Source organism: Crocodylus porosus, unplaced genomic scaffold, assembly GCF_001723895.1.
Source record: "Crocodylus porosus isolate Cpor-Errol unplaced genomic scaffold, CroPor_comp1, whole genome shotgun sequence".
NCBI classification, from domain to species: Eukaryota; Metazoa; Chordata; order Crocodylia; family Crocodylidae; genus Crocodylus; species Crocodylus porosus.
The window spans coordinates 26,302,275-26,329,224 of NW_017728913.1; the positions used below are offsets into that span (position 1 = coordinate 26,302,275).

Below are 26,950 nucleotides of genomic sequence, written 5' to 3' on the forward strand. Positions count from 1 at the left end.
GGCCCGGGGCCGGGCAGCTGTGCTGCCTGCGCGAGGAGGGCGAGCGCTGCGGCCGCGCCGCCGGCAACGCCAGCTTCAGCAAGCGCATCCAGAAGAGCATCTCGCAGAAGAAGGTGAAAATCGAGCTGGACAAGAGCGTGAGTCCCCGCGGGCCCGGGGTGTGTGGGGGGAAGTAGTGGTGGGGGTGCTGCGGCGCGGCCACCGCCACTGCCCCCAGCCCGGGCGCCGTGTCCTTGCCCTTGGCGCGCCCGCATACCGCAGGGGAGCTGCTTGCCCTGTCCCCGGCCGCCATGGGGTAGAGCCGCGCCGGCCCCAGACAAAGCCCCGCGGCGGGGATCCCCCTCCCGAGCGGCACAAAGGGGGCTGCTGCTGTGGCTGTGGCGGCTGCTGCTGCTCCGGGGGGCGCCGGGCGGTTTCAGCTGCGGAAACTTCGCGTTGGAAGAGCCTGGGGGGGGAGGAGGGGGCGGCTGCGGTCCCGGAGTCGCTGAAAGTGAAACTGCCGCCGATCCGCGCCGCTGCGGGCCTGAGCGCGGCTTGTTAAACTCCCGGGCCCGGCGGAGAGTGCCCGCCTCGGCGGCAGGGGCTCGAGTAAGGCGGCGGGGACCAGGGGGAGACACCGGCGGCTTTTAAAAAGATGACGACGGAGAAGTCATTTTCCTGCTGGCGGCGGGAGGGGGCCGGGCTCGGCTGCTCCTTGGAGTGGGCCCGTTGCTGCAGCGCGGGGGTCTCTGGCCGGGACCGGCAGTTCTCCGCCCCGAGTTCAGGCCACGAGACCTGGTGATGGCTTTGCCGCTGCGGAGTGTGACCACACGTGTCCAAACCCTGGCAAAATAAACGTGGAAAACATGGCTTTTTCTCGTTTTATTTTAGGCAAGGCATCTTTATATCTGCGACTTTCACAAAAACTTAATTCAGAGCGTGAGAAACAGAAGAAAGAGAAAAGGCAGTGATGATGATGGTGACTCGCCAGTGCAAGACATTGACACTCCAGAGGTACCTGCCTAGTTATTTATGTGGTTACCATGTAAAACTGATTCTTAATTGTCATGCTGTTGGTATGTATGAACATTCCTAATAGTGTTTTTTTTTTCTTTTCATTTAATTTGGAAGAAGGGGGAGTGCTCCTAACTTAATGATTGCTTTAGTCACAAAAATATAACTTAATTCTTATGGTTGTGCTTCTGTAATCATTGTGTATGTTAGAATGATATATTCTAAGATGCTTACATAAAATGGAGAAAACAAATATTCCTTATTCATAATAATTCTCCTGGAACTAAAGCCTAACCTAAATCATAAATCAGTTTTGATTCTGAAACATTTTACTTTTCTCCCCAGATCCCTAGTATTGGAGTTATGTGCTTAGCCGCATAGCAGAACCATTTTTCAGCAGGAGTCAGGCAGTTACTGCACCACGATCCCAGCATTTATACTTTCAGTTTATAAAATACTTTATCACCTTTTAACTGTCCCTTGGCTTTCCCTGTCCTGCCAGGATGGTTACAGAACAGTCGGAAGTTGCTCCATTCTGTTAAAAACATTTAGATATATATGTCATAGATAAAAGTATAGTAGAGTTAAATCTGAAATGTAAAAGTATGTACTGTAATGCCACTATTAAATTCTAGTTTTTGGGGAAGTGGTTGCCTTGATCTGGCACATCCCATATACAAAAGTGGTATTTAAAATGTATATGCACCTTTTTGTTTCCCATTTCAGATGGGATGAAGTGCCCCTTTTTTAATGCCCTAGATAAGTGCACTAAGCTGGAGGGTGAGTTGCCTGTTCAAGGTATCAAATATTTCAAATAGCATTTTTAAGATTTGGCTGCAGAACTTGTTCCTTCAAGTTCCCCGGTAATGCATTTGTCCATAAGGCCTTTTCACTGCCAGCACTTTGCTTTAAAATCCTGGGTTGACAGGAAGGAAAACACTTTTTTGAAGCCTCTGGTGAAGATGTCAGAGGTCCTGGAGTATTCGGAGTCCTCTAAGATCTTATCTCGGTTCCTAGAGACTATTTTTTTTTTGTGGTCCTCCCTGCAATTATCTTTGCAGTTACCCTCTTGAATCCCAGGGCTGCAATTTTGGCACCGTTAGGACCACAGTTCCTGAACAAGCCAGTTCTCTTTTTCACATTTTATGGGATCAGCAGTTTTTGCTACAGCTGATATCTGCTGCTGACTCTTGTGAAGGACAAAAAAAAATAATGGTGACGAATTTACTGCTTACTGCATCTGCTCCTCCAAAGGAGGCTTAGTTCAGACCCACATTCTAAAAGCTACAATTGTCACTTTAGACAGTGGTAGAAAACCCAAGGGTGTTTTTATTCCTCTCTCCCTGCCACCCCCACCCCCAGTCTGGGCACTGCACCAGCGAGGCTCATGACTTCACTGATGGAAAAGAAATGAGTGCCCAGTGCAATCTCTACTGCCTCCAGGAAGAAAAAGTTCTGTGCCAGTGATCCACTAGTTTCACTTCCAAGTCTATTTCAGAGGACAGTTCAGAATGTTATTTTGGGCGGAATACTAAAGGCTGCTTGGAACAGAAGGACACTACGTGTCTTTTGCCTTCATTTCAGCTGCCATGTTTAATGAACTTTGAACTTAACATTGTTTCTTTTTCCCTAGGTTGATTTATATCAGTTGCAGGTAAACACGCTTCGAAGGTACAAAAGACACTTCAAGTTACAGACTAGACCAGGACTCAACAAAGCACAGCTTGTTGAAGTAAGTATGAACATCTGTTCTGTAGCAGGCAATGTAACTTGCTATAATATGTGAATCTCTGGAAAAGGTGAACCATAGGACAAGTAATATATCCTTACCTTTTGTAGAGAATATCCATACAGATTAACATAACAATGTCTATAGATACCATGCTCAGTCAACTACTGAATTATAATTGGATTAGAACCTGTTCCAAAAGCTTTTTCTCTAACATAAAGATAACAAGTGGACTAGATTTTTTTTTTTTTTTTTTGAGAACAAAAATAAAGTATTCACTTAGTTTCCTGCTGACCTGGTTTGTCTGTCCCCATCCCCATAGCCAACAGAGCTGGGGTTATCAAAATAAATCATAAGTAAAAGTTCAGTTTAGAGGAATTGATTTTTAGAACTAGGTACTTTTAAAAGAAACCTGGAATCAGGTGCGGAATTGGAACTCTAGTGTTGAGAAGCATCCTATATGTTTCTGAATACTTGGCCTCACTTGTGCTATAAAGCCGATAGATTTCAATGGGAATGACAGTGGAATGAGGTTCACTTATTCTGCCCTAAAGTTTTACTGTGTTTTTAATGAAGGGATCATGGTAATGTAATGTGAAACTCGCATATGCTATTTCATGTTTCCACTTACAAGCCTAGAATACAAGCTTACAAAATAAAACAGAGAAATTTCTGTGAGAATAACAAGTCCAACTTGGTAAAAGATCAATATTCTAAATATTTCATGTTTAAAATATTGCAAAACACTTTTTGCTTTTCAGCTTTGTTCACTTGACTTGTTTTTTTTAATGTGTTCAGTTTTGCACTCCTGGCATGCAGTCCTAGAATGTTCATTTAAATACCTCTTTTGACAACTTCTGCTTCCCTATTAAAAACTTAGATGCATGTTTAGTTCTTAGGCTACTTCAGTGCCGTATTATAACATTTATGTGCAGGCATTTTGTAGATCTCCTAAGTACAAGTTTCAAGACCACTGTAAAATTATAGAGTACTTTCAATGTTTTTGCAGCTAAGTGTGAGTTTAAACATTGTACTTTCCTGTTCACCTGTGACTTAAAAAGAGAGTAGGGTGCTCATTTAAATTGGTGCAACTAAAACTGGAACGAAGGCACAAGTGACTTGTTTTTACAAATTAAAATAAGTTAGGTTCTTGGAGATTAAGTCTGGTCTTAAAGAACATGTTCATTGAGTCCTCAGGTGCTGTAATACAGAATAACCCCTTTACTAGCCAACTCTGGCTTTCATCTTAAAGCAAACTGAAATTTAACATTTTTAGACATGAGAGATTAGAATTTCCAGCTTTTACATGTAACTATATCTTAATTTGTTCACTTGATTACAAAAATAATCTTATTTTCTCACTCATTTGGAACCTTTTGTAAACTTCCTGTGTCTATGTGGGTATTTTACACACCATCAGGGGAAAGAGTAAAATTGCAAAACCAAGAAATTAGCAACTAGAAACAGGGAAAGTACCTGAGATTACTTTTGTTTCTTGAAACTGGCAGCCTAAAGTAATACGAAGTAAAATTCTCAATACTCTGAAGTGACTGGAGAGCCTTTTTTGGAAAAAAAAAACTAAAAAATTAAATGGTATCTCTTGTCAAAGGTTGTAACAGACGTTGAAATTCCACCATTGTAACAGTTCCATTGCATAAAGGAAGAACTAGAAGGACCTCTTCTACCCAATCACCTTTTTGGGGCTCCATTTTTACTAACACAGTTCTGATCAAGGGTCTTACTATGTCCTTTTTTCTGTTCTGTGCTTTAGCACTGAACCTGTTCGCAGGTTTTGTGGATTTTTATCCCTCTTCCTTCCCTGTTGTGTGCGTCTTCCCCCCACCTTTTTCTTATTTCCTTTTTTCCCTTCATATTAGGGCATTCTTTTCTTGTAGCTCAGGAAACGGTGGCTTTTGCTGGATCAGACCCTGACTGCCCTACTAGAATATACTTCTCAATAATGCAGTGATTCACAGCCTACTTATTTTGCCTCTGTCCAGCAGCCTGAGTCATATGTCTTTACCAGTTCTATTTTTCACCTGCCTGATGAAAGCTTTTTTTCTTTCTTTTCATTTAAAGGAATATGTCAACTCTGTTAGTTAATTTTTAACCTTAGTTTCTGCATGCGACAATTGTGAGTGTATTGACTTATATGATCAAATGGCTGTTTAACTTCCTTGAACTTTCTCTTTGTAGATAATTGGTTGCCATTTTAGGACTATTCCAGTGAATGAAAAGGACACCTTAACATATTTCATCTACTCAGTGAAGAATGACAAGAACAAACCAGATCTAAAGATGGATAGTAGTGTTCACTAGGATAGAAAAAATTGGGACTAAGACTCAAGTTACAAATCAAAAGACTGTTTTTGACATACAGAAGCCTTCTTTGTAAATTTTTTTCAGAGAATTGTCTCTGACTTTTATTTTTCATGGTCTTGCTGACTCATTTGAAAACAGCCTCCTCTAAAATGCAATTTCCTTGGCAAAAATATTTTAAATAAATATTATTGATATTGTTGCTGAAGTGGGTGTGTTTGGAATTTATTTAGTGAATGGCTGTGTCTGCATAGTTTGAGATTAGTCGATATATATTTATTACTATTAAATGTTCATTGTGTTCTTCAGTTATAGAACTATACTAAATGTTTGAAATATGTTTAGAAAGTATCACAGTGCAATATTGCTGCGGCATTCAGAAAACAGTGTTTTAAGATAAAAGGCCATAATAGAATTGTGCTGAACAGCGTGAAAAAGTTCCACTTGTAGTTAATCATAAGCATAACTGTGTGAATAACTCCTAGCCTACTAAAACTGACATACTGGGTTTTTTTAGATTTATCTCTTCATTATCTTACCTGTTGGGATATGAATTGCCAATATTTAAGGTCTTCCTGCCAGTATAGGAGAGGCGATTGTTAGGACTCTTGGTTATTCAGTGTTATAATACCCACAGTTCCGAGTATAGAACTTCTGTTCTCCTTTGAAAAGAGGTTCCGAATGCTGCTACTCCATTTATCTCTGTCTATCTATAATATAAAAATATGCCGTGTTGTAGAACTTACATTGAAGAATGGAGAATTGAGTTTTTGCTGTGCGGTTCGTAGTATGTTAATTTATTTCATTTGTTGTTCCATTGAAGCCTGCAATAACTAAAACTATAAACACAAGAAGGTAACACATCTTCAGGTACACCACTACAAATCTGTACACTATATATTTTTTCTTTAGTTGCCTAAAGCAGGGACCAACCCTTTTGGCATGCATGCCACAAGTTAGCCCCGCATCCGCCACAAGAGGTACTCCAATCCTCTTCCCCTGTTCAATCTGCTACTCTGCTTTGTGCCCCCGACCCTGTGTTCCCTGTTGAATCTTCTGCTATGCCCCCGGCTCCCTGGCAGATCTGCTTGTCTTCCCATGCCACTTGTAACACTCATGCCACCGGTTGGACACCCCTAGTCTACAACATTTGTTACCAGTGATATTAAACATTCTGTAGTTCCACTTAAGACTAAAACATTAGGATCTAGCTGATGTGTTTTTCCCTCTGTGATATCTACTGACTCCTTTGTGTATGAGGGAGGAGCAAAGAGGTACAGTTGTACTAGTATCTATCTCAAGATACATCTGTGTCCCCCTAGATTTGCTTGATAGACATATTGGATATCACTTCCTAACCAATTTTCAGCCACTTTTTCTCTTCAAGAAAAAATACCATTTTTGTTTTTCAAACATATATATTTTCTTGGTACTATACATGGTAGTTTTAGCAAGCTCTTGCTGGAATCAAAAAATTTGTTCTTCCTGCTCAGCATCAGGTTAATTTAGATGTTTGATTTAAGGTTCTGTTTTGCTCTTCCTCCTCCCCTGCCTCCCCTTCACCTGTTATGCTTAGTTCACAACTTAGTCATCATCACTAAATGCAAAACAATATCTTTCACTGCAGTTATTAAATAATGGAATTTCTTTACTTTTTCAGTGTCCCATCTATTTCCACATTAAAGTTCTGAAGTGCTGGCTTCAGTTCCAGCTGAATAGTACTATTTAGCTGAAGTCAGTGTTTGTACATTTCAAGCATCTCTTCACTAGACAAGTTTGCATGCATTTATTGTAATACAAAGTGCTTAAAGATTGCAAGCAGATTGCATAGTATTCAACTATGACCCTTGACATGCACAGTCCAACTGAGAGAAAACTGGTCTCTCTTTACAGAGCAAGTTGGACAGTCTGGTAAGAAGAAAGAATCCTAAAAGGTGCATCTAACCCATGATATCTTAACTGTTTTGTTAGGACTTAAAATCCTTTTGTGTACTTGACTCTGGTAAGCAGAATTTTCTTTGGCTGATGGGGAGAGAAATCCTAAATTTCTTTAGCATTTAAGGCCAGCACCGGCCATTTTAACTGGCTGCATGTGTAATGTGGTGATGGCTTTGAGAATCTGCAAACCGGATAGTTTTACCCAACTGGCAGCAGAAGAAAGAAGCTTGCAACAAAATTTTCAAGAATAGTCCAGTTAACTAATTGTCGGGTCTGCTGTTCTGCTACTAGTGCTTTGGACAGCTACAAGCAACAGGGGCAAGTAAGGCCTTGTTCTTGCAACATAAGTGGAAGACTAAGCAGTATGCCATGATTATTGGCAAGAAAACTCATTTGATGGCAAGAAAGCCTCCAAAGTTCTAAGTCTTTGACTTCCTACCAGGGCTTTTTGCACCTGCTAAAATTCTCTTTAAGCATATTTATCCCTGGACTTGGCCTAGAGTTGATTTGATAGTCTGTTTTTACATGTCAATTTGATCTGGCAATGGGGAAGAAAATGAACAAAGAAAAACTATGTTGTGAGATTACTAGGTGCAAGACAGCGTGGCTTTAAGTAATTTTGAAAATATGCAAACAACTTAGAAAGTTGGTTTACTAAATAAGTATGTTATCACTTCCATATACTTCAGCAAACCATTTCTTTTTGCCAGTCGGTACTGCTTGACCGCTGGCAGAGAATGTAGTTTTTTAATAATGTTAGTAGTAGTAAGATAGTAAGACTTGCAAACACTTTTTTTTGTTTGTTTTTTGTGTTTTTTATAATGTACTCATACATATACTTCACTCTTACATGAAGAGTTTGTATCGTTTATCTATTTGGTAGTAGCACTTACTAATGCTTATAACTTATACCATGATTATTGCACACTATACTACAGAAAGTGTATTTGAAAAAGATAGCAACATGAAATAGCTATATAAAGATATTCTGCACTAGGCTTCTTTTTTTCATCTCATCTGTCTAACTCGATAGCTTCAGGAGAGTACTTTATTTTTGTTAATGGAAAAGTATTTCTGATAGCTGAAGTGAGGCTCTCACTTCAATAACTTGCATTAAATGAGCTATTTAGAAACTCTTCTCTTTGTTTGCATCAGCCACTGGCATCAGTAAGAGCTTAGCATGGAGGAAGAGAGGATCAACTTGCTGAGAGGCACTTTGTTAAAATTAAATCAGCTTTCTCTTTTTAAAAACAAAACAAAGAAAAGAATGAAACTTCCTTTCATGAGTTCTAATTGTATCTCTGTCTTCCTAAAGAGCTGTTCAAACAAAATGCTAGTTCTGTATCTTCGCTACTGAGATGTACCATAGTTCAAATAGGTTTCAATTCAAGTCCTATTGGAGTCTATTTCCATATCCTATAGCAGACTTGATCAAGCCCTGCACAATACATCGCCTTTAAATTGCTAAGTTTATAGCAGCTGTATAGTGCAAACATGAGTTTTTAAAATCTTAATAATAATGCTAGGGACCCCAATTACGGATAATTCCTTGTGAATTTAGAGCTCAGTTGTGATGCCACTGAAACTGTCATCTAGTATTAGAAAATGAAGCTCCAGGTTACAGGAAATGGCAATCTGGTAAAAATCTTTCTTGCTAAGATATAGAACAACAGCAGGAGATTTTTAAAGAATGGTGATCTTACATATCAGAACAATAGTGAATGAAAGTTTCTAGTGCACCCCTTCTTGTTCTTTCATTGAAAAATCAATGTTGCTACCAAGTTAGAAAGGAGAGCTTTTAGTATTAAAACTTCAAGGTTCCATTTGTCTTTGAATAGGAAGCTTATTCTATTTTGTACAGTAAGGCTCGGCACACTAGGGCTGTTTAATGGAATAGAATTTTTTCATGCAGTGTTATTCTTCCGTTAAGTCCATATATCGTCATCAGTGGTTCACATGACTTTCATCACTCACTGTTGCAAGGAACCACGAAAGAAATTTTTGGTCCAAAGAAAATACCCCTGAAAGAAAATAGCAGATATTTAAAATTGTAAAGTTATTAGAACCTATAAAAATAAATCCATTTACAATTTCTCTGCTGCAGCTAGCTTTGGTAAAAGGAATTGGGAGAAACGTATGTAGTGAAATTTGTGCAGAAACTAGCGTAATGGAAAAACTCCTACTAACTTCAAAAAGGTTGGGATTTTACCCTTGGTGTCATAACTTCACTTTCTACAGAGTGTAATTTGGTTCCGCTCCAGGAGTGGCCAGGTTGCCCCCTCGGTCCTTGTCAACTTCTGTCTCTTTGGGCAATCACCCCATCGCTCACCTGCTATGCCTTGATGTATTTATATTTTAGATAAAGGGAGGGTGCCCCTGGGCTTCCCAAGCTTTGATCTCATGCTGCTGAGCTCAGGGGTCTCTGCCTTAAGGTCTGATTGCATGGCTCTGCCCTTTATACCATACTGATGCCTCACAGATGTTGCTCATTCCTGCTGAACCCCTCCTGAACTATGGGGTATGGGATCCTTAGCCCTCCTTGCTCTGGCTGTGACCCCTGGCCTTTGCCCCCCCCCCCCTCTCTCTCTGGGCCCTGGCTCTGCTCCTAGGCCAAGTGAGATTCCTGGGCTCCTCTTTCCCTACCAGTCTCTAGTTGTAGTCCTCCTTTGCCTCTGGGTCCTGGCCCCACTCCTGAGCCAGTGTCACCTTTGGGCTCCCTGGCCCCTCTCCCTTCTGGACCACCTGGGACCTCCATATCTTCCCTTAGTCCCTTCCACAAACCAGCAGGGTTGCTCACCCCCATCTCGGGTGTTAATCCTGCCAACCTGCTGCAACCCCACTGCCCAGGAGCTCCTTTCCCTGTGGCTCGGGTCTGGAGTGCCCAACCAGTTCAAACCCTGGTCTTACATGCCCCAAGCCTGGCCCTCTTCTGGTGAAGTGACACTAATTGGCCCCTGCCACATCTGCAGACTGCTCCTCAAGCAACTTATTCCATCTTAGTGACATGCATACTAAGTGCCTGGTCACATACCTCCCCTTTTTAATAAATGGAATTAGTTTGTGGCTTGCATACTGTATTGTCACACCTCAAAATGACTAGAACATTTGTCCTGGTTACTGTTTAAGGCACAGCTAACCTGTTAATTGCATATTAAAAGTAATGTGCATCAAGGGCCTCAGATTTTGAATACAGGTTTCCCTTGCCAACCACAGGGGTTAGGTTCCTGAAAGTTCCCGTGGGTGGCAAAACTGTGGTTGGTAAGACAAAAGGCTTATGGGGAAAAGTGGGGTTAGGGACTTGAATACAAGTTCCAGCCTGCAGGGAGTTTGGAGGGAGTAGAAGGAAGGCGGTGAGATGGGGGCACCACATGCATGTACAGTATATGCGTGTGACCCCTGGCAGCCTGCAGAGCAGCTCCAGCAGGTAAGTTGATGGGGAGAAGGGGATTGAGGCTCTTGTAGGTGGGGAGCTGGGCAGGGCTGGGGCTACTGCCCAGCTGGGTAGTGCTTGGGGCCACAATGAGTGGCTGCAGGGCCCCAGCAGGGGGCAGGACGGGGCCACAGGTGGTCCGTCTGGGGAAGAGGGAGGGCTGCAACCTGGTGCATTGGGGAGCAGAGGAGCTGCATGGGGATCTCACCCACCACTGCTCACCTCACACTGCCTTGGTGATTCACGTCCTGCATGTGGAGCTGCGGTGAGGGCAGTGGTGCGGGGCTGTGCCCCATAGGTGTAGGAGGTGCACTGTCAGGCCAGCAGGGGGACAACCAGCAGTGAGATCTCCATGTGGCCCCACTGTCCCCAGCTGCACCAGGTCGTGCCCACCGGGTGATGGAGGCCCCAAAAGAGCGAAGCAGGGTGGGAACCTGTGCCTGCAACCTGCGTCTGAGCAGTGTACAGATCTGGGCGGGGGGCCCTGCTCCCAGGGGTGCACATGGTGGCAGGGAGCTGCCTTGCCTGAGACCACAGCAGGCCTCTGGGGCTGCAGGCCTGGGTCCATAGCCCTGGCACCTGGGAGACCCCTCCAACAGGGCTGAGGGAGCAAAACTGGATACTCAAAACTGTGGATGGCAAAACCGTGGCTGGTGAGGGAAACCCGTACTTAGTAAGTTAGCAGGTGTCTTGGGTAGGGTACCTGAAGTGGTTCTGGGAAAATGTGGAAAGTTGCTATTTATGAGCATTTCTCTTGTTTAAAAGGAAGTAAGTGCTGTTATAGTCAATATTCTGTTAGAGATCTTTTGAGTCTGAAATGCATTCTTAGGTAGCCTGGCGTAGTATTCTGAAAGGCACATTGAAAAGCTTTTCTCTCTTTTTTTTTTTTTGAGAGTAAATTTATGACCCTTACACTCGTCTTCTGTTGTTCTCAAAGTTAGCATGGCAAACAGGTGTTACTGTTGTATATGGGCAGGCTACCATGGCTCTGCATGCTTTAATTATCCTAAACTACCTGGGGAAAAAAAGAGTTTGCCTGAGAAATTAAATGACATAATAAGAAAAACATTCAATATTTCTGAAAAGCAGTGATAAAAAATTAAATGCTTATGGTGTAGTGTGGGGATTGGTAACATATGGCCTGCAGGCCACATTCAGCCCATACAGCTGGAGAGCTTCATCTGCACCTATGCCCATGCCAGGGCTGGGCAGCTTCCGACTCTGCCTGTGCTGCTGCACTTATCCCAGCCCTCCTGGCTCCAGTCTGATGTGGACTTTCAGTACACATCAGTGGCAGGGGGCTTTGCCTGTGCAGGGAGCTTGCAACTGGGAGCTGTGCCTGTACTGCTGCTACTTCCCCCAGCCTCCCACTCTGCAGCCAGTGGGGAGATAAATCAGGGCTGGCCATCTGCAGTGCTGCAAGCAAATCGAACATGAACCTTCTCTCCTTTCAAGAAAAAGTGATAAGAAATTGGCTGGGTCTTGGTCTAACATCTAAGCTACATAAAGATTCTGATTTATTTAAAATGGCAGCTTCTCTATCAGGCAGTAGCCATACTATGGTAGAACACAAACATGTAAAATATTAATATAGAGTAATGAAAAAGTAACCTTACTTTGGGCAGCAGAGTAATTCACTAAAGTTGCAGTAACAGATCATTTCACACCCCTTCCCTTCCCAAAAGTGATCCCGAAGACTTCCATCTATCTGTCGAAGGTTGGCCACACCATCTGGGATGTTGTGACAGTTGCGATCTTTTAGCAGTTTCTTATAACAAGAGAGACGGCTGGAAGGCATCAGGTTGGCACCAAGCAGCATGCTCAGCAAGACAAAAGCTGACAGAATCTTCATTTTCATCTTTGGAAAGCTTCCTTCAGACACTAGCACTAAAGAGAAAAGAGATTATACTAGGTGTATCCGGATGACAAACAACTTAGTTTCCCCAATTCAGTTCTTCAACTTGCCCTTTTAAGTTATTTTGCAGGGTGGGTCCATGTGCTGCTGAAAAATTATCTACCAGGAGGTAGCAAATATTGGTGCTCAACAGGCCATCTATTGTGGAGTTGGCATTCATTGCATTTGTGCATGCTAGGACTTGTTTTTCTCCTCTGTTAATTTAGGCTTAACTACTTTACTGGTAGTTCTGTTTTCTTTGGCCTTTCTTCTTCAGACTATTATTTTGTTTCTAGTCAAAATTCTCCCATTAGTATAACAACAAATGTCTCACCTATTCTGAAGTATTAGCCAAACCTAACTTTTAGCAAACTGATGTAAAATGTTCTGATACATTTCCCTAGTTTACTGTTCATTTTGGCTTTGTGAAAACCTAGAATTACTCAATTGAAGTCTTATCCTCCCCAAAGTATTGTGGAAACTACATGGTCACAGCACCTGTTAAATGCATTCAGAAAGGGGAAGCTTATCCCGACTGAAGATGCCTGGACAGGATCAACTTCCAAAGAAATTGGAGGGCCAAACAAAGAAGTTAAGCTCTCTGTAGACCTAAAAAAACTGCTCTGTCTTGCAATGTAATGTTGTACATGTTTCTTCTGCTGGTTGGTGTTGCACAGAACTTCCTAAGCCAGCTTTAAATAAGCAGAAACAGTATAGCTTAGGGTATCAAACATACAGCCCAGCATTAGATTCAGCCCGCAGATCCCTATCATCTAGTTCCTGATGCTTTCCCCCACGGACATGCGCTGCAAGCAGTACGTGGCCTGGCTAGTCTGGGACATGCAGTGCAAGTCAACCAGCTCATAGGCACCATTCATCTAGCCCATGGACCAGGCCCCTACCACTAGTATAGCTGAAGCAGCATGGAATTCAGTGTGGGCTGACAAGCAGGATAAATTAGCTTCTTCTGAGCTCTAGATGGCTTCTAGTAACTGAACTAGTATAGCAGGCAGTTGCCTACAGGTTACACTGGATTTTAACCCTGTGCTTCTGTTGAACACATGCTGTAGAGCAGTGTTGTAGGAGATCACCTTTGGCATTTAAAAGCAACCCAAGATCTACCATGTGTTGCCACCCCCTCCCCCTGCCCATCTGTGAGGAGAGAAGAGGGTGGGGGGCAGATTGAGGCAGAGGGAGAAAAATATATTTGCGGGTGTGCCTTCTAGCAGGTAAGTCTGTGGGGGTTCACTCAGCTCCCCCCAGCCTCAGATCAACTCCAAGAGGCTCCAAGATCGACTAGCTGGTGACCACTGCTGTAGAGGGAGCTGCACAAGACCATCTAACTTGCATTCAGTTGCACATTAGGCTAGGATTTTGAGCTGTGATTCACCTTAGATTTTATTGAGTTATAGGAATTGTGGGGAAAAGAGGCTTTTACTTCTAGGAACATATAGAGATTCTTATATTTCTCTGAGCTGAAAGCAGAGGTACATCAATACATCGGTCTATATCATATCGCTGCTGTGCACACCCCTGGAGGAGGCACAGGGGGGCACGTGCCTTCTGTATCTGTGCATGGGGCGAGGGTGGGCTGAACCTGGGGCAGCACTGGTCTTTTCCTGGTGGGGGGAAGGGGCTGGGCCAGGGCTGCTCTTGGGGCAGGTGGGGGTAGCACTGAGAGGTGGGGGGCGGGGCTACACGGTGGGCTACAGCCACTCCAGAATCACCATAGTTCTCCTGTAGCTCCCATCCCAGTGCTGCCGCTTCTGCCCAGAGTGCAGCCCTGGCCCAGTCCCCGCCACCCCACTGGGAAGAGCTCGGTGCCACCCCCAGTCCCAGCCCACAGCAGCAGCCCACCCTCGCCCTGCACATAGATGCAGGGAACATGTGCCTCCCATGCCTCCCCCAGGGGTGTGCACAGTGGCGGGAGCACCCCCTCTCCCCGCCATGAGTCATTCACAGCTCTTTCCAGCACTCTGCTCCAGCTGGACAACATCTGCCCCATCCCCACTCCTCCCCTCACTGCGTGGGCCCCTATCTGCCCCCACCATGTTCCTTTGCCCAGCCCCTTCTCCCCAACAGACTTACCAGCCAGACACTAATCTCCAAGCTGCAGGGCTGCATATCGGCAAGTAGACTGGCATCAGCCAATATGGCTCATTAATATTCAGCCATTGGTATCGGTCCAAAAAATTTCTATTGGTGCACCCCAGTCTTAAAGTGAAACTCTACTCTGAAAACTGATCCACTGATAATGAAGCAGCTCCTTGCTGACTAGATCTGTTCCCTCTGTTTATTTCTAATAATATCTGCTTACTGTCAAATAAGGTTCAGCTGAATTTTTATCCCGTTAGTACTGTAGCAATGACATAGGTAAGGGATTATGAGCTAGCATCTATTCCTTCTTGTGCAACTGCAAAATAGAGTAGCCCAACTTGATGATACCAGGACAGCCAGGAATAAATCTTGACCTCTAAAATCTTTATTGGAGCAGGTGATGTATGTCAAAGGGAGCTTGTTCTTAATCTCATATCACAGCCTTAAGTGGCAGGCCTGATAGCTGGGCAGGAGGGAAAGTCTTTTTGTAAATTAAGCATGTTTGTTGTTTCAGTAATTTCCATATCAAACATTTCCCAGCATGCCACTTTGTCGCTCTTCAAAGAAGAGTCAAGCTTGAAAAGAGGAAACATTTTCAGATTTCATTACACTTCTGGCAATGAATTCTGAATTGGTTACATCATCAGCATTTTCCACCTGCTGGTTTTCTAGTCCAACAACCTTTTTGGCAAAGGAACTGTCCAGAATTTTAGAAGCATAGCTGTCTAAGAGCATCATTTCTGGAGAGTGGAGCCATTATCAGGAAGAAAAAAAATGCTAGCATTCTCAGGTCAAAGTTGTCAGATTTGTGTGCACTTCAAGCTTGTTTTCTTTTGCTTACATTAAAACAGGCTTTGAAGAAAGCAGCCTATTTATGAGGGCATATAACAACTGAAAGGAAGTTCTTGTTTCCTGAATTTTGCTTCAATAGCAAAAATATGATGACTTCTGACCTCAGTGAAACTGTGTATGCATTTATTTGAATATAAGTAGCTTACTTAATTTATTTTTCGTTTAAAATGCCCCTATTAGAGTTTTTACACCTAAATTATTTAGTGTGCTGGTCCCTAATTCTAGCCCAGTGCAAATCTCCTACTCACATAAAGTAAACTTTTAAATCTGAATCCCCTTAAAACTGAACTCAAGAAGGATATGTGCCATACAATCATTATGTTTTATTATATACAGTTCATTATTTAGCATGCAATGGATAAGGGTCCTGCAGAAAGGAAGTTATAGTTTGCTAGAAGAACAGATTGGACCCATTCTACCCAGGTTAACAAAATAGTTCCAAACCAGTATAGGGCCCTTGTACTGCACTTCATGGAGCTTTAAGTGATAATACTGAAGACTGTGGTTTTCAAAGGCAAGGACTTGCAGCAGAAAACAAGCTGCTGCTGGTCCTGGAATGCTGGTTCCCGGGATTCAAAATATTAGTATCACAAGTGCTTCATTGTCTAAACTGCTGGACAGGAGGATTCCAAAACTGAGGTCTTTCAAAGATAAGTACATCTTGAGCTGTGCCCAGAAATGAGCTGGTAGGCTATTCAAAGTTTAAAAAAAAACAAAAAAGAAAAATGTTTTCATTGCAAAAGGACCTGCCCAGACTATCCATGTTTTTCAACAAAAAACATCTGTTCTGTCATTATTCCTTACAACAAGAGTTGTCAATCCACAGCACATGTACCACAAGTGGCCAAGGCAGTGTGTATTAGGGCTGTGCAAAGCTTCGGTTACTGATTCGATTTGGTGGAGTTTTAGCCCGAATCGGTGGCCAAATCTGCAAATCCAGATTGAATCAGAAGACCCTTTAATCTCTTTGAATTGATTCAGAGAGATTCGGAAAGACTCGGAGATTCGAACATAGACACAGCTTTAAATGTTTTTTCTACATACTTCAAGGTAGTAGGCAGCTCATGAATGCTGAAATGGTGGGTTGGATGGAGCATCCCACAGGAGAGCAGTGGGATCCCCATTGTGTTCAGCAGACTCAGAAGTGGACCAGAAGGCCCCCCAGCCCGGCTCGGTGACTGGTGGCTCCTGGGTCTGGCAGGGCACCTGAGGTTCCCACACAGCTGATTGCTGAGCTGGGGAGGGCATGGGAGGGCCCACCCGCACTCTTCCCAATGGACCCAGAAGTGGACTGGAAGTACTTCCCATTCACTTCCAGGTTTGCTGCTGAGTGTGCAGAGTGGGGAGGAGTGGGGGGAGCGCTCTTCTATGGGATGCTCCATCCGCCCCATCATCACAGCGTTCACGAGCCACGCCTGGTACTTCAAGGTATGTAAAAAAAACATTTAAAGCTCTGTCTGTGTCCAAATCACTGATTCTCCGAATCAGCATTGAATCTTCAGATTCAGATTTGAATCAGGGACAGTGATCTGAATCAATTAATCGAATCACTGTCCCTGATTGGAGCCAAATCCAAATCAAATAGGGCCTGTTTTGTACACCCCTAGTGTGTATGGCATGTGGCAGATACAGGAGGGCAGAGAGCAGACAACAAAGCAGCAGATCAGGCAGGAGAAGGGGATCAAAGTGGCACTTGGAGGGGGCACAGGAACTCCTTCCAAAAACTCTTCCAACACCTGAAAATAGGATCCACGCTGTCTTATAACATAATATGCTAGAGAGGGGTTTGATGTGGGCAATTGACAGGTTTAACGTCTTCAGGTTGTAATTGCTTGGTCAGCTGCAGACAGAATGGCAGGCCACTGGTTATACATGATGATTCACTTTTAGGTATGTCACAACCTGCTTAATTTTCTGGTATTCAAAAGTTTGCTCATTTTTCTATTGCATTGCAAGATGCACTCTGACTATTCTGTTTTTGCAGATCCTAATTTGCGTAATCAAATACTTCTTCCAATTGGCTTGCCCTTCGGTGTGGAGAAAGTTATTAGTTTCCAGCTAGGAGGGGAAGGGATCATGGGAACTGATGGAGGCTACAGTTTTGTCAATGCATCACTGTACTTGGTAGAGATGGTGGCAGGCTTGGCAGTGCTTCTATGCAGTATATAAAGCAGAAAACCTTCTGTTTCACGCTTGCTGCAAATTCTCTTTCTATGCTGTTAAATAGCTAACAAGGTGGAAAGTTGCACAGCTGATAAAGAGCTGCTGGACAGGTAGGTGTTTTGATAAACTGCTACTAAGCATGTGTACTACAAAATGCAGACATTAGATCTTGCCCATCACCCTGTACAGTTAAAATTGTTTTGATATTTATCAAGCCAGTTAAGCCTGAACAGATGTCATAAAGATGACTTGAAAAGTTCCCAGTTTCTTTTTGTGATGTGTACACTTTTGCCTTATCAACTTTGGTGTCTTTTAATCATATTAAGCTCTAACAGGTTCACTTTGTCAAGAGCATTCCCTTTTTTGTTCCATCAGGAATACCAACACCTGAAAATAGGCCCTTTTGATGAATATTTGTGGATGTCATTTAACACTGCTAAAATTCAGAGCAAGATAAGATGGGCAGGAAATTCAGTATTGCAAAACCTGCTTGAATTACCTGTGTGGTGATAGTCAGTCTGATGGGAAGATGACCTACTGAGCTAGGAATCATTACTATATTTGAGTTAATGCTGGATTTCCAAAGGTTTGCTTTCCTAGGCAACTTGACACCATATATTCGTTGGAACAGGTAACTCCACAGTGTGATTTTAAAAAGCTTCTGCTTTGGGGGCCAAGACAAACAGCTCTGTTTCTTGAAGATAGCCATGCAAGTTTGAAGTAAGCAGATGTCAGTAAGGAGCATCAGTGTGAAGTGTATACTATTTTATTGTAACTGGTACTCTTCTCTTGTGGTCCTTCAGTAATCAGGATACCCCCCCCCCACCCCCCCACACACATTAACAGAGTGGTCATCTGAGCTCAGAGTTCACAAATAGTTTTTGTTAAGTATTTTTTAATGTACATGCAGTTAGTTCAAGTCAACTGTTAAGGACAATATTCAAAATAGAAATACCTCGCAGCTCATTTAAGAATCATCTGTCAAACCATCCTGTGTGCAAAACTTTTCCAGAAGGCTGTACTAGTGATATGTAATATTCAGTTTGACAACTGGTAAGTGCATCTATACAAAATCATTAAGCAAAATCAACAAAATTGAGGTAGTTTGAAGAATCTTAAAGTAATGCCAATGTATCTTGCTTGAACAGTTTGTGCACTGTAAACTGATGAGGACAGCAGTTTCTCCACAGAGGATAATTTCAGTCAATTGCTTCTTTATAAAATTTATCAATACCATGATTCTTTCCAGGAATCGGGTTCTCATTTAAAATCCATTTAGTTTTTCTTTTCATTAAGGACGCGTCTCACTCCTTATTAACAAGCTTTCGCGATAGCATTAAGTACAGGAAAGCAGTGTGGTTGAGTTAATGAGTGTAATATCCAACTTTCTAAGAGGGAGTAAAATATTTTAAACATCTTTTTTTTATTTATAAGTTGGACTGTCTCCCTACATCTATCCTGTAAAGCATCTTTTGATTGAACCTGTACCTTGCCAAATTGCCTTTTGCCTTTGCTTTTCTTTACATTCACCTTTATCTGTGCATAAAGCGAAAAAACATAAAAGGATAATTTCAGGAGCAAGACGTACCTTTCTCTTTTGCTGCTTTCTCCCTTTCTCTCTTGGCAACTGTGTCCCCTTAAATGTACAAACTGAGATCTGGAGCTGGAGGAGATGAGGAGAGGGAGGGCTGAAGAAGGTGCTGTACAAACACCCCTTTGTCTGCCCTGACTTCTGCTGCTGACTGACAGTTTTTCTCCTCCAGCCAGGGGCTAGAGGATGGGCTTCAAGAACTACTCCTTTCAGCAACTTCCAACCCAGACAAAAAAATAAATGAACAGCTCCTTTACCAGCAGGGAACAAATAATCTATACAGGGTCCAGAGAGGGAGAGCCTCATTGGAGAGTAAAAGATAATAATTCACAAGAAAAAAACAGGGAATAACTTTTCTTGTCTGAACTATGATTGGAAAGATAGGAGAAAAGGAGAGTAGAAAAACTAGGAACTGAAGCTGCCAAAGTTATATGGATATGCAAGAGAGCATAATTTGATGACAGGATACATTGTGTTTAGCAGGTTTTCGAGCTGCCTTGTTCTTACAGTCTCTCACTTTGCCACGAAAATTATGAGGACCCTAATTAATTTGACCCGTCCATTGATTTCAGGATTCTGCTCTGATCTTCTAAAGTGCAATATAATTACCACACCTTTCAGTCAATTTAATTGGATTTTGGGTAATATGCAAGCCTGCAGCAGATAAGAGATAGTTATTTAAAGAACACTTAAGCATTTTGTAATGGTAAAATGGACTTCTCAGCCAGTGTTTTAGTACGGTACTTTTTGGAGTAATAGTGTTAGTGGAAGAGTACAGTGTTTCCCTTAAAATACTTTAACTCAGGGTATTAGAAACAGTTAAATAACTTTAAACTAAGTTAGACTTTTTTGTAGACAGGAGAATCAGGGGACAGAATACAAGTATTTTAGATATAGTTTCTTGTGTTTTAGTCTTAGCTCTGCTAGTGACTTGCTGTGGACATCTTAGGCCTGCCCTTGCTTTTTCTTCAAATCCAGACATTGACTTTCTTGACTGGGTATAAAATGATGTAGGTGTAGAAGGGGCAAGGAAGTGATGCTAGTAGATCCAAGTATGGCTACGTCTCGAAGTGTTGATAATGACAAAGGTTACATACATTTTGCAGTTGATCATTTTGACTCCATTGTGTTTTTTTAGCTTGTCAGATGTCAGTGGGTTTTCTCCATCTGCTACTATCACAGAAGTTATAATGGTTGTTTTCTGATGTGGAGCACCAACCCAGTGAGCCCTTCATTGAAGCAAAGATTACAGTAATATACCTTTCAAGCAGTACTAGCTTCAGCAAATTCAGAATGTACCGGTATCTCCCCCTTATATTGGCATAAGTATGTGGGATTAATCAATTCCACTAAGGTCATAAGTGTTGCAGGGCCAGTATGGAGAAGAGCAAAGCCCTTACTAGAACACATAATGCCAGTGCTGTGCACTGATTGCCTTTTCTGTTGCACACAAAAGTGAAGTAATTTCTTATGAATGATTTTAGACCTGGTTTGGACAGAAAGTATGTCATTCCCTACTGCCCTATTACAACAGATAACAATTATAATGGGATCACTTGGTTTTCACTTGAGTTCTCTGGTGCTGGTGAAATTCCTAGAGCGAGTCTATGTTTCTGAAACCTCCTTCCACCATGAGATGCCTATCTATTTGATCAAGCTTTTGATGGCTCCTTTAGTACTATTGTGGGGATAGAGTTATTACTGAATATTATTCATTGCAAAGTGTTCTGCTATTCTTAGTAGGAGTAGAGAAACTTGTAGTATATCGGTCAAGTTTTGCGTGGTTTTTTATTTGATACTTTCCTTCAATGAAAACAGTCCTTTTATTTCCAAGCCCTTCCCCTACCGTCTTCCCACCGCACCTATAGGCAATTTTGTAGGGGTGAGGAAAATAAAGCCAGGGCTGTTCAGAGTTTGAGGGAACCAGAGATTCTTGGAAATCTGGAAAAGCTAGTTGGGTGCAGAATATTGGAGGGAAGCAGGGGAAGTTTGTTGGGAAGGAACCTTGACTTCAGGAAAGAAGGAAGGTGTTTGGAGGGAAGGGTAGCTGATCAGGAAAGGGTGAGACATGAAGCAGTTCTGTCCTTCCTTTCCATGTACCCACTGTATTCCAATCTCTTTCTCTTTTTGCCTATGTTGTCTTGTCCCTCTGTTACTACCTCCTGGATGTACTACCCAACTGTATTCTTTTTCCCCACTGTTCTTCTCATCCTTCTCTGGCTCTTCACTCCTTGCTGCTGAGTCACCAAGACTACAAATTTATCCTGGGATAAACCATTTCATCCTAGGATGAATTGCAGTTGTTTGGACATCCATTTCCATTGTCCTAGGATAAATACTAAAAAGGTTCATGGGATAACTAGTACAACAGTTTACCCTGGGACATTGCAAAGTATGTCCAAAGGATTATCCTGGGATTGCATCATTGAATCAATTGCAGAAAAGCTGCAGCACATTCAGCTGCCCACTAAACCCTAATTAGAAGAGCAATATGTGTACATGTCAATCCCAGTATAGTTTTTGCACTATGACCGATGCAGGCACGACTTGTCCAGAGACAAATGCCACATCTGTTTCTAGCCTAGTGGAATTTAGTTGCTGTCACCCTGTAGGCTGGCTCAGTGCCAGCAGTGAAAGTAATGACAGCAGGGATGAGACCATCTTTCTCTCCCCAGCCTTAGCACTTTGTTACAGGTATGAGTACTATATGCAAATGTCTGCTTTTGTCTCTGCAGCCCTGCTGTCACCCTTCAAAGCTCCAGACTGGCTGTATCATTGCCATGATGGAGCTCCCTAATGTATACTGTCTGACTTAAGACACTTGACATCCCTGTTTTATGTGATCTACACACAAATTTAATTTTGATTTTAGTAAACTGTGTAACATGCTCAGATCCCACTGTGAATAACCTAGCTCTCTAATTATTTTGTAAGTATGGGGGCTACTTGGCCTTCCATGTGAATTCTGTATTGCTAAAGTGAGCCACGTGCCCTCAGCCTGAAATTACAGATGTGTTTTGAATTTCACTTTTCATATATTCACCTGTAGCAAGATCAATGCCTGTGTTCATGCTTCAGTTTACTTACAGGTTTCTCACAGGGAAGAATACAACCATCACACTTCAAAAGGGAGATCTCCAGAAAGAATACTGTTTTTCTACCGTTCAGTTTTGAGGTAGGCATTTGAGTAGGACCTTGGAAGGTTATTGATCTTAGCCACAAAAGGACTGTGTCACCATACCTAATTGTAGGTGCCTGGTTCTGGAAGTAAAATTTGTATGTCAGTTGAGTACTTAAGTACTCTTTACAGTGAGTGCAGCTCACTCTTCTGGTTTAGTGGTAGAATCCTTGTCTGCCATGCAGGAGACCTGGGTTGCATTCCCAGACGTGCATATAACTGCAGCCACCAAGGTACTGAACATCTAGACTCAGTCTGGCCTTGGCATTCTGTCTCAATGGTCTAAAGGGTGGATGGGAGGTCTGAGCAGCCTTCACTCCTCCTTACTACTTCCTAGGCATACGTGGCAAAGGTTCTGGTGATCTCTCACATTTATACCATGATCCAGAAGGATCAACAGTTGCCTACTGTTACTTACAATTCCAATTCATCAAATCAAGAGCAAGATTTTATAAAGGGGGATAAGGCAAAATGCCACGTTTATTGATTACATGAATTAGACACAGAGGTTTGGACACAACACTCGCACAGACCCACACAAACACTGCATCTGGCGGGCTTCAAACATCCGGTCCCGTGCTGCCCGGCTTTGGGTGTGTAAGACTGCTCGTCACTCCGTCCCTGTGGTTGTACTGCACGGATGTCTTGCCCCAGGGTAGCCTTTGCCCCAATCTCGCCTGCCATGACTTTGTTCGTTCCTTCAGTGGTGGGGTCTGACTACTGGGGCTTATCCGGAGTCTGGAATCTCTGGACGGCAGTCTTCCGCGAAGCTCCAACCTCCCCAAGCTGCTGACATCTCTCGGCCCGACCCTCGCCTCTTGATGTAATCGGCACTCCGTTACAGATGTATAAGGTCTAACCCGACCCCAAATTGAGCCAATTATAAGGCCCACTGCAGCCTTCCCTCCTACCCCTCCAAAAGTGGGAAACAAAACAAAAATTTTTAAGGAAAACACTGCCAGTAAAATCCCTGACCTCACACGAAATGGGCTACCCTAGCCCTGAGAATTCCTCTCCCAACTAACCCTGTCTTGGGTACACCTATGTCTGGCTGATATCCCTCCTGAGTGCCGAATGGGACTACTGCTGGTCCCTCCAGTTCAGCCCACTCTGTCCCTCGCAGAGCAGCTCTGGCTGGTAGGAGCTTGTTTCCTACAGCCCCTCCCACTGCTTAGGCTCTCTGGTCCCCGCTGGGATTGAGTCTGGGAGCCTTCCCAATCCCGTGCCAATCCCACCTGGATTGCTGACTTGACTTCCATCACCCTCTCTTTGGGGCCATCCCTGCTGTCAGCTTCTTTGTTCAGAGGCCTTGGATCTTCTCCCTCGACTCCTTCGGCAAGAAGAGAGGCATCTGCCAATCCGCTGCTGGCATCCTCCCTCTGGCAGCCTTGGATGCAGCCTCCTGCCTTGTGGAGGGTTGTCCGGACCATTTTCACCTCTGATCAGGGTTCCAAAGACACCTTCTCTGGTGGCTCCACTCCTGCTCTCCTCCTTCTTCTTTGTCTGAACAGCCTTTTATTTTCCTGTGCCAGCTCCGCTCGTTCCTCCCTGCAGCTGGCCACAGTTTCAAAAAGACGCGGCTAATCAGCTGCCACTTCTGGTCTCGCTGTGGCGTCAGCTGCAGGTAAGATAATCTCCGTTTCTCTTTCTCTTTCCTCGCCTTCCCTGTTGTGTTTTGGGTCCCGGGATTCCCCCTTGGGCCCACAGGGTGGGTCTGTTCCCTGTACTTTCCCTGTGACAAACACAAAACAACCATTCCATTCTCTCAGGAATTACAGTTACCAGCAGCAGTTGTTCAATAATAGCACTAGGTGGCCGGCCCAGGCCTTATTGAGAGAAGATGCAGGTAGCAGGCAGGATGGTTATTATGAGAGAGATCCTGGAGATAGCAGCTTGGAACGGAGTGAACAGATGCATCTGTGCTCCAAAGAAACAGCAGAGAGAGAGACTCACCCAACTTGGCATTTTCAAAATTCTCTTTTATAGGGATTGGCATCCTTTGTTTCAGTGCTTTGGGGTTTTTTTATACCCAGCTTCTGTTTCTGCAGTTGTTTTTCATCCATCTTCTGCTTATCTCCATCTGAGATCAGTTAGGTTGTAAAAGTTGGTATCTCAGCCTTGGAGTGTCCTTGCTGCCCATCTGTCAAGATGTGTGCCTCCTTTCTCCTTGTTAGTTTAGTGACCGGTTGCTTACATTTGGCACCTTGTTGCTTACATAAACAGTTAAATCTTCTTCTCCCATCTCTATGCCATTCTCTTACCATTCACCCTTTCACATACACTCATACAAAAAAGGGCATACAGAATTCATTCACTTATGTCAAGCAAAAGAATACAAAATAGAGCTTTCAAGTTACTTACAGGACAAAACTTAACATAGTTACATTTCACTACTATTACACTCTATGTTAACATCAGCTACATTAGTTTAGTTCCTGCTACACTACTACTACTACAGTGAATGCGCAGTTAAGTGCCTAAGAGTAGGCTCCACAACAACCAGCATGCTGAGGGATGACAGGAATTCAGTCAATAGATGCCTAGGAAAGAGGTGTATCTGCAGTCTTGCCTCTTTTTCAGGGAGAAACTGGGATTCACATCCTAAAACTGTTTACTGGGCTTAGGTAACAAAGCCATACCTGCAGGTGCTGACAATGGGCTGAACTCTTTCACATGAAACGGTCTGTAAGTCTCTACCTCTTACTGTTTCGAGCACCTGCCAAGAAGTGGGAGGCCTAGCCCTTCTCTAGCTGCACCAGGTACTCTTTTGGGAGTTAAATCTCCAGTCCTATTTAAACTGTACCATTATGCAGAAAAGGGTGTAAGATCATGAACCCAGAAGGAGAGAGCACAAGAGAGAATGCAACTAGCCCAGCAATAAGCAGGGCTCTGGACACCTTATTATTTTATTATTAAAGTAATATAGATGCCTAATTTGTGGCAAGGCAAGGTTTTTGTGGATTGTTTATTGGTACTGAAGTTGTACTTCAGGCATTTAAGTCTTTTTTTTCTCTAAGAGCAAATCTGCTGATCTGAAAACTGGCAGTGGGGTGGGAGTAGGGGTGCAGGGGTGAGGAACACATATATCTAGAATTGATGTATCCCCAACTACAGGTAGTCATGTATTTTAGATGTCCTGGGAGACATTTAGATAATTAGGGCTTAACACTGATAACAATGATGTTGAAAGGCTCTGTATAAAGAAGGCATTACTGCTTCCTTATTTTAAGCCCATGTCGGTTGAACCTGCTCTAAACAGGATTCAATGGCTTGCTGTTAAATGGTGGTATACTTCAGAAATTATGTTCAGTACACAACAACCTTCAGTTCTACAAATTTATGAACAACATTACATATTCATATATGCTTCATTAATGATTGTATGTATTTTCATATGTAGTATATAAAAACTAATAACACCTTTTTCTGTAAGGCAGCTTGAACAATACAGTATTTGAAATTACTAGATAACTAATTCACGTTAAGTGGAAAAGTAATACAATTTAACTAGTTTCCTCTTTTTTTGTTTTGAGTCCTTTATTCTCCTGTGCTGGTTTTGGGGCTGGCAATGTCCTGCTATTATCTTAAGCAACTTGTGGGGATCTCTAGCATGTCATTGTTCATTTCTGTTGTAGGCATTGTACCCATTCAATTAAGAGAATATATAAAAAGATAATATGAGGAGTAAGACATACCTTTCCCTTCTGCTGCTTGTTTTCTTTCTCTTGGCAGCTGTCTTTTTTTTTAAGGTACAAGCTGAGAGTTGGAGGTGTGGAGGGGGAGGGCTGAAGAATGTGCTGTTAAACACCCCTCTGTCTGTCCTGGATATAGGGGACGCTGAGTCTTTTTCTTGAGGACAATTAATTTAGTGGTTCTTAAGACATGACAGTTGAGTGGTAGAGCTGTCCTTGTACTTATACCATGTGGGTATACATGGTGCTTCTCTCTATATATTTACCCCTGTCTTCCATCACTTACATTTGTCATTAGGTGCTAGTTATATACTTGCTTGCTCATCTCCTGGTGTTCTTTTGGTCATGTGATTATATTAATGTCTGTCTGTTACTGCTGTTTAATTTTGCTGTCAGCTTTTCCACTAGTCTTGGTTCATAAGTTTATTTACTGTAGACAATAAAGTCAATGTTTGGTGCAATATGAGGCATGATACCGGATTCCCACCAGGCTTTCTGTTCATATAGTTCTGAAGGCCAAAAATACCATCCATGGGTATTTATTATCCCAGTGTATCATGTTTAATAGTTTCTTGGCAAACTTCACAACAGCCTTTGCTCGGCTATTATACTGGCTGTGATGAAAAGAGGGTGTGTGCTTACGTTCAGAATTTGCGGATGTTACAAAATCTGCAGGACACAGAGGTCCACAGTCTCCAAAAACAGACTCTGACAAACTGAGCCTTGAAGCATTCAGTGAGGGACACTTGTGTTGATAGGGAATATTTCCTAATAATTCAAATACTGCAATTTACTCCATCCCATGACAAAGTCTTTTTTACCTATTGAATATGGGGAAAACAAAGCTGTCTTGGAATCAAGTGTGGCACTGCTTCAGCAAGGATCTATGAGGAGCGGTGTTATTTCCAGCTGATCCAGGCTCGTGGGGGGGAGGGACTAGTCCTAGCCTCCTGGGCTAGGGACAGACATTCAAAAAGCCTGAGCCTGAACTTATTCAATCTTTGCAGGTTCATCTAACTTGGCTAGGCTGAATCAGTTTGTAACCTTACAGATCTCCCAGAAATCCAGACACAT

The 26,950-nt window shown here is 42.9% G+C and overlaps 2 protein-coding genes across 2 annotated transcripts in view; one reads left to right on the forward strand and one right to left on the reverse strand.

Annotated features, from left to right (window-relative positions):
- The window catches only part of SAP30 (Sin3A associated protein 30), a 5,528-nt gene extending 279 nt beyond the window's left edge, over window positions 1–5,249 (forward strand). Inside the window, exons 1-4 of the mRNA XM_019534619.1 lie at window positions 1–137; window positions 871–993; window positions 2,627–2,725; window positions 4,919–5,249. The exon at window positions 1–137 is cut by the window's left edge and continues 279 nt beyond it. Coding sequence (XP_019390164.1) covers window positions 1–137; window positions 871–993; window positions 2,627–2,725; window positions 4,919–5,041 — 482 coding nt within the window. The 3' untranslated portion in view covers window positions 5,042–5,249. The remainder of the gene's footprint in view (window positions 138–870; window positions 994–2,626; window positions 2,726–4,918) is intronic.
- A 2,344-nt stretch (window positions 5,250–7,593) lies between these two features.
- On the reverse strand, window positions 7,594–19,160 carry SCRG1 (stimulator of chondrogenesis 1). The gene is made up of 3 exons (XM_019534620.1): window positions 19,004–19,160; window positions 12,026–12,296; window positions 7,594–9,000 (listed from the first exon to the last, which is right to left on the reverse strand). Exons 2-3 carry the CDS (start codon window positions 12,265–12,267, stop codon window positions 8,946–8,948), a joined length of 297 nt encoding a protein of 98 aa, XP_019390165.1. The 5' UTR covers window positions 12,268–12,296; window positions 19,004–19,160; the 3' UTR covers window positions 7,594–8,945.
- Window positions 19,161–26,950: the final 7,790 nt, after the last annotated feature.

Bases quoted from the DNA above. Each gene is read 5' to 3' on its own strand.
- SCRG1 (XM_019534620.1), bottom strand. From the start codon at position 12,267: ATGAAAATGAAGATTCTGTCAGCTTTTGTCTTGCTGAGCATGCTGCTT. The intron at 9,001-12,025 runs GTAAGGTTACTT...ATTTTCTTTCAG, and splicing joins GAATTACTCTGCTGCCCAAA to GGGTATTTTCTTTGGACCAA.